General features: G+C 41.6%; 1 protein-coding gene across 2 annotated transcripts in view; it reads right to left on the reverse strand.

Moving 5' to 3' along the window:
• Positions 1–4,369: 4,369 nt before the first annotated feature.
• Positions 4,370–12,874, reverse strand: part of TMEM272 (transmembrane protein 272) — a 14,739-nt gene continuing 6,234 nt past the window's right edge. The window contains exons 2-4 of one of the 2 annotated variants that reach the window (XM_042839246.1): positions 12,770–12,829; positions 7,284–7,366; positions 4,370–4,744 (exon numbers count right to left, since the gene is read on the reverse strand). In XM_042839246.1, coding sequence (XP_042695180.1) covers positions 4,382–4,744; positions 7,284–7,366; positions 12,770–12,829 — 506 coding nt within the window. In that variant the 3' untranslated portion in view covers positions 4,370–4,381. The remainder of the gene's footprint in view (positions 4,745–7,283; positions 7,367–12,769; positions 12,830–12,874) is intronic. The other variant, XM_042839247.1, reaches the window with a different exon arrangement.

Raw genomic sequence — 12,874 nt, forward strand, 5'->3', positions numbered from 1 at the left:
ACCTCAGCTTTTTCCTATGTCTGACAAAGCCAGTTCTCCATCCTCATTTATCAGAGGGGGAACACTCTCCTTGGCTGTGTGCCTGCCTATGTACCTGTAGAACCCCTTCTTATTATTTTTCACATCCCTCACCAAATTCAGCTCTCTGTCTGTGCCTTGGCTTTCCTAATCGTATTTCTACACAACATCCCTATATTCTTCCCAGGCACCCTGCTTCCACATCCTGTACATTTCTCTCTTTTCCCTCAGTTTAAGCTGCAGGTCCTTGCTCAGCCAACTCTGAAACATGTAAAACAGCTCTTGAACTAACCAAGAATAACTTCTACTTTTTTTATTATTTTCTGCACAGTCACCTTGTACTGTTAAAGTGTGATGTCTTGGGGCCTCATAAAGTCTGAACCAATTGCCTTGTGAGAGCAATCTCCTATTTTTATTCCTGAACAGTATGAATTCCTGTTTCTACTCCAGCAGTGAGGTCTGTGACATGTCTGATGTCCTTCTTCCCTACTTCTGTGGGTCAGCAGGTAGCCCTCCAGAGCTACCTATGTTGAAATGAAAGAATGAGACATTTACTTATCTGTCTGCAGCTTTTAAAACAGCTCTGGGAAGCTGTTCCTCAAAGCTTTGGAATATGATGTCTATTGCCAAAGAAGGTGGAGTGGAGGGAGGAGAAATACACTGTGGGCAATAAAATGTAATAAATGTAATGTATTGCATGTCTACTGCCATTGCATTTATGATATGTATATGTCTGTATTCTTCTTTGTGCAAGCAGAAATATCTTTGTGTCTTCATATTGTTGGATTTCCATAGTACCCACAACTAGCAGAGCACAGGCAATCTAATCCATAGAAACTGTGGCTATTTCTTCTGTTGAAAGCTAGAAAGATAGCTTTGTTTCTCAAAAGGGAGAGATGATTTAACTAGAATGGTTACAGACAATTTCCTCCATTGTAGTCGTTACATTTCTGAGTTCATCATAATTGGCTTAAGGGTGTATTTTGTTCAATTTTCCCAAAGCCATTTATTTCACTGCAGGAAAAAAAAAAAAAAAGAAAAAAAAATTCAATTTGTAATTTTGGTCTAGTGGGAAAATGTTAAACATTTTCATACCAAGGCGTAGACTGTATTTTCAGCCTTTCAGCTTTGGGGTTGTAATGATTTAGTTCTTCACAGCAGTCTGCAGAGGGAATATATTTGTTCCTCCAGGGACTGAGCTCATCCATGCCTGGGACACCATCACTCCATGAATTTAAGAAGTTACTGTTTACAAGGTAAGGTGCTGAAGACCACATTCCTAGCTTACCCCAAAGGGAGATAAAATGCTTTCAGTTAAACCAGCTTCATTTGAATTTAAGCTGAGTGCTTTATTGAGTGTTAGGAGCAATCCTGCTGAAGATGACGGACCAGGAGAATGTTGATAACTTAATAAGCCACAAGAACACAGTGTATGCATCATATGCTGGCTGTCCTTGCTCCACACCTTCGTGATTTTATCCTGCTGAAGGAGGCAGTGGCAGTGTAATAGATTATTCACATACATAAGTGAAGTTAAATACTGTCAATTCAGAATTTTCCTCCCTCGATCTTAACGAAGTTTTCTGTTTACCATATAGATGTTTAAAGTATTTTACAACTGCCCTTAGCTTCCCTAATACCTCCTCTATTACTTTCAGCTTGAGTCAACCAACTACTGAACACTGGCGTTGTGATTTATCAGCTGTTTCCCTCAAAGTCAGTGAAAGTTCTGGGTTCTCATACCTAAAGAATTAAGTCTCCACAACTGACTGCAGAGATTCATTCAGCCTGAACGAGATGCAGGCCTCAGGCTCACTGGTGTGTCACTGATGTGTTTCATGAATTATTGCTCATCTGCTGCTGCAACTGCCTGCATACAGGCACACAGAAAACACAAGGCAATGGGACTCAGCTTAAATCTCTTCTTCTGTGGGGCAAACTAAAATCAAATTGTATTTGGTTGGGTAGGAGCACACACATGGTCACTTGCTGCAAGGTCGCAGGGTGTGTAGTGGCACAGCAGTCAGTTCTGACGCACACAGGAGTAATTTTCTGTAATCAAGAATGACTCTAGCAGCATTTTACAAGAACAGGGACATTTTTATTGGAGTCCAGTGATTGGAATGAATGTCTGTAGTTATTTTAGTGTTAAATTTCCTTTGCATAATAAAATCTTTTTAATGCTTTTTGGTAAGGTTCCTGTGTAATGCTAAACAGCAGCTTTGTTACATTCAAGTGCTGGACGGATGTCAAGATGCTGAAATGCAATTTTTTAAACACCGTGACATCTTAATGAATGAAATATGCTCTCCACTGAAGGTAGAATCATGTAGAGTGGTTCAGAACTGAGCATCTGTCTGTGCCACAATCTGGTAGTCCAAATGCTGAGCCATGAGATACTTGGGGTAGGAAGGAGGAATTCTAGCATTCCACTGTTGGCAACAGTTATGTTTCAGAAACGCGTAGTACCTTCAGAGAGGCAATGGAGAGCATGGGGTGAAGCAGCTCACGGGAAAACACAGCCTGGATCTTCAGTTCATGTATAAAAGGAAGGGCTGCCGCTGCTCATACTTCCCTGCACACAGCATGCATCAAGTGGCAGTGTTAGCAACTTCCATTTGATGAATTTCTGAATGGGGACAGCATATCTCTGACTCCTGATAACTGCTGCGGGGCTGGGGAGTGCTACGCTGATTTTTCCTCTTCTACCCATTTTCCCACTGGCTTGCTAAGATTAGATTTCTGGAACTAAATAATTCCTAAAGCTGGGGCATGAATTAAAATCTATCTGGACCAAATGCACCCTTAGTCTATGCAGTGGCTCTGAGATAAATGTTCACAGGTGATTCCCACAGATATTCTATTGTTCAGCCTCAGACCCAGGAGGAATGGTTGAACAAAGCCTGTTCAGCTGTGGGTATTGTTGAACAGATCTTGCCCTTCCACAGGTGCCTTACAGCTCTGTTAGGTTTCTCTAAAACACACACTTCTAAAAACACTGGTTTTTAACAGAAAAGATACCCCAAGCCCGCATCTGCTTCCTGTACCTGGGGCCATCCTCATGCTTGCATACAGGAGAGCCCTTCCACTTTGGCTGTATTAACAGATTTGCATAAAAGAAAAAGCAGAAAGTGCACTTTTATACTGCATTCATCAGCACATAAAAAACAATCTCCCGGGACCAGGTATGGGCTCGTTCCATTACATGTCACAAAACAATTGTCTCTGAGCATGCTGGTGCTTTTAAAGCTGACACTGCTGTTGGCTTAAAAGCTGTATTAGTTACATCTATCCATTAAGTATAGATTTCCGTAAGTACGGCACTGCAGTGAACAAATCAGGTGTTTCACACTCACACCACAACTAGAGAACTCCTCTAATAAGCACATCCACCTGAAATTCTCACATTCCTGCTCATGTTCCATATTTAAATATTCTATATTACCATGTTCTATGTTTAAAACACTAACATAGCCTCATCAATTTTGATGTGAACTTCATCACCGTGGTTTGACAAGCATCTTGGTGTGGTACTGACAAATTGATATTATACAAGAAGTGGAGAAATGAGTCTCCCTGGGCTGGGAACTGCTGAGTCCTGGTTACAGCGCCTAATCTGTTGCTCAGTAGCTCATCTCCTGGTGGCCTTGGCTCAGTTTGGATGCACTGGATATACATGGATACATGGAGACTGTTTTAGCACCAAAATAGATACAGATGCTTTCTAGACCAAGTTCAGGAGAGATCTTGGTGCCATATTCGAGCTGCCTTTTATATATGCTCATACTGCTATCCCAAATACTTAACAGGCTGGTCTAACAGTGGCCTGGGTAGCTTTCTGATGAGCATCTAAGTCACTGTCAAAGTCCAAAGTCAAAGTGGTCTGAATGCAGCCCTATATCTTTTGTTGCCTCAGCTCCTGCATCTTTAATGCGAGGACAGTAACATACCTCGGCAAGGCTACAGAGGTGTTCAGGTCCCAGTAAAGGGGATAACATGGCTACTTTTACAGTCAAATATGTACTGTGCTGTAAAACCAGGAGCCTGGTTTTAGAGGAGTTTGTCGTATCCAAGAGCTTACTAAAGAATTTGACACTTCAAATAGAAAATCCAAGAGTTAAAAAAGGGTTATAGAAGTTAGCAAGACTGCACCCCGGCATCTATAGCAGCAATTTCACATGGAGTAAGCTGTATTCTAGTTTAGCTAATTCCAAATGGCACTGGAATGTGATTTACAATTTCCTCTTGCAGTTGACTGCTAACATACGTATATATAGTACAACAAAGATACACATAAGGGTGAGTTATTGCCTTTTCATTGCACACCCTTTCCTAAACATCTGGAGCTTTATTTACGTGGCACTTAGTCTTCCTCTGAAGAGTATCTTTGCCTGGAAAAAAGATATATGCAACAGCTACAAAAGATGAGGAGGAAGAGAACAGTATGGCTAATAATGAGAACACCAACAGCAAAAATGTACAAGGTTTTGTCACAGTAATCCTGAGGCTGGTGAAAAGGTGGGATGAAATTTGGCAGGTACACTGAAAACACCCAGTAGTTCCCAAGAATGAACCAGAGGAAGAGGAAGATGCTGAGGGTTAGATGGATGTAGTACTTGTGAGCGTTCTGCCTCCAGGGGTATTCGTCGTCATCATCATCATCGATCACAACAGACTTGGAAAGCAGTTGCCTCATCTTGGTTGAGTCGTACAGTAGCAGAGTCACCTGGAACCATTGAGGAGAAAAGGGAATGAGTAAACTGTGGAAAGTCTGAACATCTCCTGACCACTGCCAACCTTTGGACCAAACTAAAATTGAGTGTGGGAAAGTGAGGTACAAGAAATCTGAGGAGCCCAAAATGTGACAGATCCTTGGTGAGATTTTTAGGCCAGACACTGGAAAAATAACTTGCCAATGGCATGATAGAAAAGCATGGGAACAGATTATGTGGGGAAATGGCAGCAGTTTTCACACTGGAGATTTAAAAAATCAAATTAGAGTAATTGCTAAATGAGCTGAGGAGGGAAGTTCCTGCCTAGTTTTGGGTGGATTTGTCTCCCCTCGTTGCTTTCCATTACCATGTAGATGAATCAACTGAGAACAGGATTCTCTTGCTCTACCTTGTACAACTGTTCAATTGTGTATTGACTAAATATTCGCTGGAAAAGCCAGCTGTTTTCCTAACCCAGTTGTTGGCAAAGGTTATGAGAAACAGAGATTAAGGTCCAGCCACAAACGTAGGCCAAAAAATGCCGTTTCCACTGGATGTCATGCATCACAGCTGAGAACTTGGAACTGGTTGTTCAAACCACTAAGGCATGTTCTCCTCATGTGAGCATTTATTTTAGGCAGGCTCATGACACCTGGGAGAGGAAAAACTGCCTGCCCAGTGGGTCTTACTTTTCCATATGGGGGCCTGTTTGTTGACTTTAAGCACCATGATGCTTGTTAGCTTTGAGATGATCTCAGCACATAGCAGATGCCTGTGCTGAAGCCTCATCATGCTCAGTGATGGGGTTAACTGATAGGTGAGTGTTGGTTCAGAGGAAGACAGGAAACCCTTGGATTTATGGATCTCATCTATACCATCTAACCACTCCATAGAAAGTCTATCCCTCTATACATTGCTTTGCCACGCTGTAGTTGAAGCAAATTCTAGCTGTTGCTCACACTGATAATAATGCAGAATATATGGTTATGGAGCAGAAAGGCATGAATTCAGCAAGACTCTCCAGATACTGTAGAGTGGCTGCATTGTGTTGGTGAACAACTACAGGTTATCAAAGCTTTTAAAAGACTGGAGGCGCTGAAAAAGCCAAATAGATCAGATCCATGTGGCCAGAATGAGTAGTCATTAAATTACATCTATCACAGGACAGTGTTCTTTCAAGACCTCATCCTGTACTCATCCTATACCTGTTCTTAGAGTGTCCATAAATCTCTAAGTCTCAGATTTCAAGCTAGCTATGTGTACTGCTCAGGCACAACTCCCATACGCCTGTAGCAGTCAGTGCAGTCCCATGAGTGCAACTGGGTAGAACTAAGGGGTGGGATTCAGCTAGAGATCAAGCACTATGAGATGACAAAAGTTAGCCAAATCAAGTTCAGATACATTGCCAGCCTGCAAAAAAACACTGTCCTGTGTCAGCGGAAACCAAATTCAATCCAGTATTTGATGTCGGTAGAAATATTAACCGACCCACTTACTCTGGGTGATAAAAAGTGATTTCAAATCAGCAACAGCTAAGAGATAGTCAGCATTTTTGATGAATGCTTCCATTCATTAGCCTGAGAAGTTCCTTTCAAATCTGATCTCTTCTAAAGCATTGTTAAATTGCCTTTGAATATACAGATAAGTCCAGAGGTGTGATCAAATGTCTAAACATTTGCCAGGAGAACTCATAGCATTCACATAGCAAGATTAAGATTACTAGATTAAGTACTTTCTTGCTTCTCCTTTTACTTATTTGCTGCCCAAAGATCCTCAGAGGGATAATTGGTTTCCCAGTGCTGTACTGCAGTTTGCTTATAACTGTGAAGGAGTTCAGGGGATGTAGAGATCTACAAATAGTTTCCCTGATCTTTCAGTCCTGGCAAAGAAAAGGACCTGGATGCATTAGCTAAGGGGACTGTCAAAGTGGGGCCATCCTTTGCCCTGGAGTCATCGCAGAGCTACAGCTCTATAGTGCCCAGGGTGTGACATGGGTATGGGGTGTCTTGCCAAGTAGCCAAGTAGCCATCCTCTGCTGGCTCAGTAAAGATAAATGAGCATGGTCCACTAGAAGAGGGCTGGCTGTGCCCAGATTAATAGGCACAGCAATGCAAGGGTACATTTACTTAGGGTTGAAAGCCATGCTACTGTGTGGTCACTGCTTCTAACCATGCTGAAGTGTGATAAATTGAACCCGTGCAGCACTATGAGCAAACACCTGCGAAAATGAAGGAGGCTTGGAGGACTGTTTGAGGAAATAGGACTTCATTTCCCATAGCCAGCCATGTTATGCAGTCTTTTCTATCAGTGGGTTTGATAGCAGACATACTGTAAGAGAAAGGCATACCACAGTGTATGGGACAATGCTGAAGGGAACTCATTAGCATTTCACTTGGCTGATGGGTGCCCTGAGTTTGGAACAAGTGCAGTTCAATCCAGATAGCTGTCTCCTGTACTGCATGCACATGGCTGTCTGGTGCCATCATTTTGTCTTAACCAATAAGTCAAAGTCTAGTCACACAAAGTATTTTTCACACATAGAATGCACATTACCTTTAAGCTGCCAATCATGCCACCCACCAACAGATATAATGGAATTAGTGGCTGAACTGGGCAATCTTCCAAAAACTTCATTCCTGAACAGCAAAAATTAATAATGTTTGTTATCTTGAGTGATCAAACGGTGCAACAAGCTGTACAGTGCAAACTAAAATTCTGAAGTACAGTTCTTAGACCCAAGATATGTAACCAGTGTCTGTTGAAGTGGGAGCTGAATTAAGTGGGGTTTGCATCCCCCACTGCAGGATTGAGGGCTGTGAGCAAGCAAAGGGCAGGAGGGGAGCAAATCTAACTACTTAACTACTCCGGCTTCCATTTTAACGTATGATAAATGAACAATTGACTGAGCTGGTCAGGAAGTTTTCATCAGAAGTAGAAAAAAATCATTGAAAATTAGTACCATTTATAATTATTATTTTTTTTTCCCATCTGATAACCTACTCCCAGGCCTCTCCTATTAGCACCATGTTTGTAGCATGTTCCTGAGTCAGATTCCTTAAAGTTTGGGTGCCAGTGCTTGTGGGAGCTCCTGGAACCATTTCAGTTTCCCAGGCAGCTAATAGGGAACGAGGGATGCTCAAATTTCTAGGCTGTTTGGTTGCTGGAGAATAAAAAGCACTGGTTGTTATGGAGCTGGGGATCCTGGCAACCCTCAAATCTATTGCTAGCATGAGAAAGCTGAGTAAGTTTTAGGGAAGGGAATGTATGGTGGTACAAGGCTGATGCTGGCATTAGACACTGAAGCTTATGATACAGGTCTGTGGCAGTGAGACTCATCTGTCCAAATTTAGATGTCTGCAATGCAGGCATCTATATCTGAACTAGTTTCCTAGACTCTCCTTATGGTCAATAGGGAGAAATAGACCCTTCTAAAATTCAATTCATCTCTTCCTAAGATAGGCATTTAAAATAGGTCAGATGAATTGTGCCCTGAAAGTGCTTCTTTCTCTCTATAACTGTACAAGGAATCTAGACAGCCAGCTGTAAGTACCTAAAGTTAGCTGAGCTGAATCATTTGCCCAAGTCTCCTACTCACTGGTGTCTTTAAATAATTTTAAATTCTTCATTACCCTATAATTTTATTGTCATTGAGCCCATATTTCAAGACTTCTACTGTTCAGTTGCAGAAGCCAGAAAGGATTTTCTGTTTTCTTCTTGCTGTAAAACTCATTTTCTAGGAGATTTTTTTACTTTTCTCTTAACAATTGGTTGTCATTTTGATGCAGGACACTTAGAGCAATGTGCTGGCCTTAGTGCTAAACATTTCTCTGGTGGAACGTCTTGTTTTCATGTTCAAAACTACATCAAAAAGGCAGTTTGGCATCAGGAAAAAGATATCAGTGATTTGATGGGGAGTGGGTTTGGATTTTTTGTTGTTGTTTGGGTTGGGGTTTTTTTGCCTTCTTCTGTAGCTGCGGTCCTCTTCAGTGGATTTGGTGGATTTGCCCACCAAATCCACTGCTATGGGTGCTCTAGAACATTGCTGGTGTGCTAAACCTCTCCTGTACTTCTTGCATAGCATAATATGGATATCCTGGATTGTGGTTGCTTTGCTATGGATCTTACATTAGTCATAATATGCAGTGGCCTGCTATGGAGAAGCATATGGATTATTCTAGACTAAATATTTAGTACTAAGCCTCTTGAAATTGAAAAGGGCTGGACTTGGATGGACTTGGACTCTCTTCCTCTCTGTCTGCTATTTCTAAGCCTGCAATTTTTTGTCCATTTTGCCACTAACACAGAATTCAGACTCCCAACTTTAAAAAGGTGGGCAATAGAGAAATCATTGAGAATTCTGTCATTTTCAGAAAGCAGCTGCCAGTGTTTCCAGAGTCCTTGGCCGTATAATAGCCTGCTTGAAAAGCAGCTGGCCAGGGATCTTAGGGAATATATATAAGTGTAAGAACCCAGACAATTGCTGTTTCCAGTGCACTACTGAGATTTTGATTTGAGAGAAAAAATTAGGCAAGAAAACATGCCAATTTTCTTTCATGGAGTTAAGATTCTGTTTCCCAGACCAATCTGTTATGGAATCCTTTCATATATGTAACATGACAGCACTCAGACTTGGGAACAATTTGAATGACAAGCAGTGTTACTCTGTAGTTTTGAGGAGAATGTTCCAGGCAGATATGACAGCAAAAGAAAAGATGAAAGGAATTAGTACATTTATAACTTTAAAAATACAGTACTGTGGGTGAATGGGAAATATAGACCTACTGCTGGCAGATAAGCACTGACATTTGCTACAATGAAATTGAGGCATATGTGTAATGCAGAGATCAATTCACACATAGCATGTGCTTTGTTTGGGAACACCCAGACCAGCAGGAGAGCATCAGTGTTTCCTTTCCATGGGCACCAGCTTTGCTCCCCTTTGGCTCTTGGTGATGGGGGTCGATGGGCGATGAGAAATCCAAGCTCTGCTGTGAATCCAGCGCTCCCAGTGACCTGCCCTGGCACACAGCACTGGCCTTGTTTTTACTGCTCTGCTCTTCTCAGGCAGCTGAAAATGGCTGAAATGCACCTCATAACAAAGGACTTTTAAAAAAAATCTATACTGTGATTTACAGTACTACCAAGATTTTAAAATATACACTGTTATTGTGTAATTACTACCAGTAATTCACCGCTGTGTTTCAACTTATATTGTTGTAATTTGCTTGTTAACATCTGAAAATATCTCAGCTTCCCTCTGCAGAAAGCACAAGCCAAAATGACTGGAGGGGCACTAGCATGATCTCTGCAATCATGAAAACAGATTGTTATCAAAAAATCAGAGGCTTCTGCTTGGATAATAAATACCTGCATTTGCCTTGACATATAATTTTTCTAAAAATACCTTTGAAGGTACGCAGCCGCAGAATACCAATATTGTCTGACAGTGCAATATTACAGTGACATCATCTCTTAATTTTGGTGAGTTGTGGAAAAAGAAGGGCTCTGTCTTTGGTGGGGGAGATGACCACAACTCCAGGCTAATATCTTACCATGCACTTTGCATTTCTCATGGATTTTAAAGGTATTATAAAATATCCCTAAGAAACATTATTTCAAAGCAGTCAGATTCCAGTGTGGATCCATTTCCAGAAGGCTTGCTGTCAACATGCACACAAGCTGTACCACACTTGAAATCATACCTTCTCACCCCTACTCCATAGCTCAGGCATGTTCAGCCTGGGGAAAAGCTAAAGCCAAAATCCTCTTATGGGATGAATAGCAATTTTAAGTCATGGATAAGCATAGGAGCCTAAGTGTTGAGATGGAACAGTTGAGGCCATCTCTCAAGTTCCTAATTGCTCTTTAATCCCTAATTAGAACTCCCTAATTCCTAATTAGGACTCCCTAATCAGAGCCGTATCACAGTCATTTCTGGTACTGAGGAGAACCCAGATAAAGGAAGCAGGGTTGGCATTCAGCTGAACCCATTTTTTCACATTTCTGGCCAAAAAGAGATGCCTGCAGTTGGGCTCATTGTCCAGAGTCCCTCAAAAGTAATCTCATCCTATTGCAGACATCCAAAGGAGGCTGGGGGAATTTCACTATCAGAAATGCCCATTTCCCTTAATTGACAGCAAGGGCAAAACTGAATACTGAGCTTGGTTACAGCCACGTACAGTCCAGATTGAGTTGTGATTTATCCCACCCACAATGCCTGTGTATAGAGCTCATTTGCACCATCACTCTTTAATTATAAGGCAGAAGATGAACAGCTCCTCAAGGACACCAAGACGGAATTAATGCTAGGGTTTCTGAGGACAAGACTTAAAATTTAGTATCTGGATACTCTGGAAAAAGACATTCAAAATCTAAGAAATGACATCTGATGAAGTTGAGAACTACATCTAGAAGAGAAAACCTAAATGTAAATAAAAAACAAGAAATCTCTGACAGGGAAAAGCTCTGCCAGAAACCATCTGGGCTTGTAATGCACCATAAGCTAAATAAGAGCCAGTGAGCTGGTACAGAGAGCATCTTTTCTTCTGAGGTGCATTTACAGGAATCCTGCATGTTAAACAGAGGAGCTAATTATTCTGTGCTGCTCATTCCTCAGGTCTCAGCTGAGTCTTGTGTTCTGTCATATTTTTTGAGGAGGAAAAATAAGCTATGCATACCAGGGGCCAAAAGAGGAAGGCAAACGTATAAGAAAGCTACAAAAAAGTGACCTGTGAGGTCAGGTTGGAAGAATTGGAAAAAGGATGGAGGGGAGTTATAATAGGAACCTTCAAATATTTCAAAGCTTCTTTGGGTAGGACAGTCACCAATGTATCTTTGTGTGTAGGACAGGCTACAGGCTATTTCATTTGCCATAGGGGAGACTTAGGTTGGATGTGGGGAAAATTATTTTGTCTGAGAGAGCAGTAAGATGCTGAAATAGGCTCTGTGGGGAGCTGTGGAATTTTCTGGAGTCAGGCCAGAGGGGTCCTGAGCATGTGAGCTGGTCTGAAAGGGGAGGCAGGGTGGTACCTCTGCCTGTGTGCCTCAAGTCAGGGTCACGGCCCCTGGGGAGAGTGTGGAGGGTCCAAAGGAAGCAATGAAGTATTGGGAAATGTGCTAGAAAATGTGCCTTAAAAAACGCTCTATTAATGATAAGAGAAAACTGATCCTCAGGAAAGAAAAGAGCCTTACACAGTTTGAAAATATTTAACATTCTGCAGCTCAAAATATTTTCCTTTCCTTTCTTAAACATTTGATCCTTAATTCTACTTGCAAAGCCAGCCTTCGGGTGGTTATAAAAAGACAGATGAGCCAAAAAACAGGTCGCATTTTCAAAAAGGTGGAGAAATAGCAGACTAGACAACCTTGTCTTCCCTTCCAGCCCTGTGCTTCTAGGGTTTTTGCAGTGCAGTTAATACAGAGGAAGCCTGATTAATGAAATCTTCTCATGTGTCGGATGCTGAGCTTCCACCCCCAGACAGAGCTGAAACACCCACAGACCTCTGCCAGTTGCTGGTAGCCTAAGCAGCAATTGAGCTGAAGCAAACACGCCAATAAAAAAGTGAATTAAAATAGATCTGAGACACAGACCATACCAGCAACTTCATGGTGAAAAGAAGTCACAGAGTGGTTTAGGTTGGAAGGGACCTCTAGAGGTCATCTGGACCAGCCCAACAATGGAAAATGTTCAGATGCCCTCCAAATAAGCAGTGCACTGCCGGAAAATTCAGAGTTATGGTTAGATATAGAGAAACCCAGACCCTGTTAGATTTCAGAGATGTACCAGTAAGGTGTCCAAATGTCGTAACTCCCGTCCCATACTAAAGTGACCCACACTGGAGATGTATTTAAGACAAGTAGTTTCTGAATTCAAGATCTGCTTGCTCCCCTCCATACGGTATGGACTGTCTGAAGCTTAATTACAAGTTTAATGATTGGAAACTTCAAGGTTTCCAACTCCTTTCTCCCACAAGATGCATTAACTTGCCAGGCAGTGTCAGAAAATTCAAATTACAGAAGTGCTTCTGTAGTTAACTTACCTGTAAAAGTCATGGACAATGGTAAGGCAAGGAAAGCAAGGAGCCCAAATATAAAGCATGCTGTGAATGGCAAAAAAAAAAAAAAAAAAAAAAAAAAAAAAAAAA

This window comes from Centrocercus urophasianus, unplaced genomic scaffold (assembly GCF_019232065.1).
Source record: "Centrocercus urophasianus isolate 14NV4802_14NV808 unplaced genomic scaffold, USGS_Curo_1.0 seq_9, whole genome shotgun sequence".
NCBI classification, from domain to species: domain Eukaryota; kingdom Metazoa; phylum Chordata; class Aves; order Galliformes; family Phasianidae; genus Centrocercus; species Centrocercus urophasianus.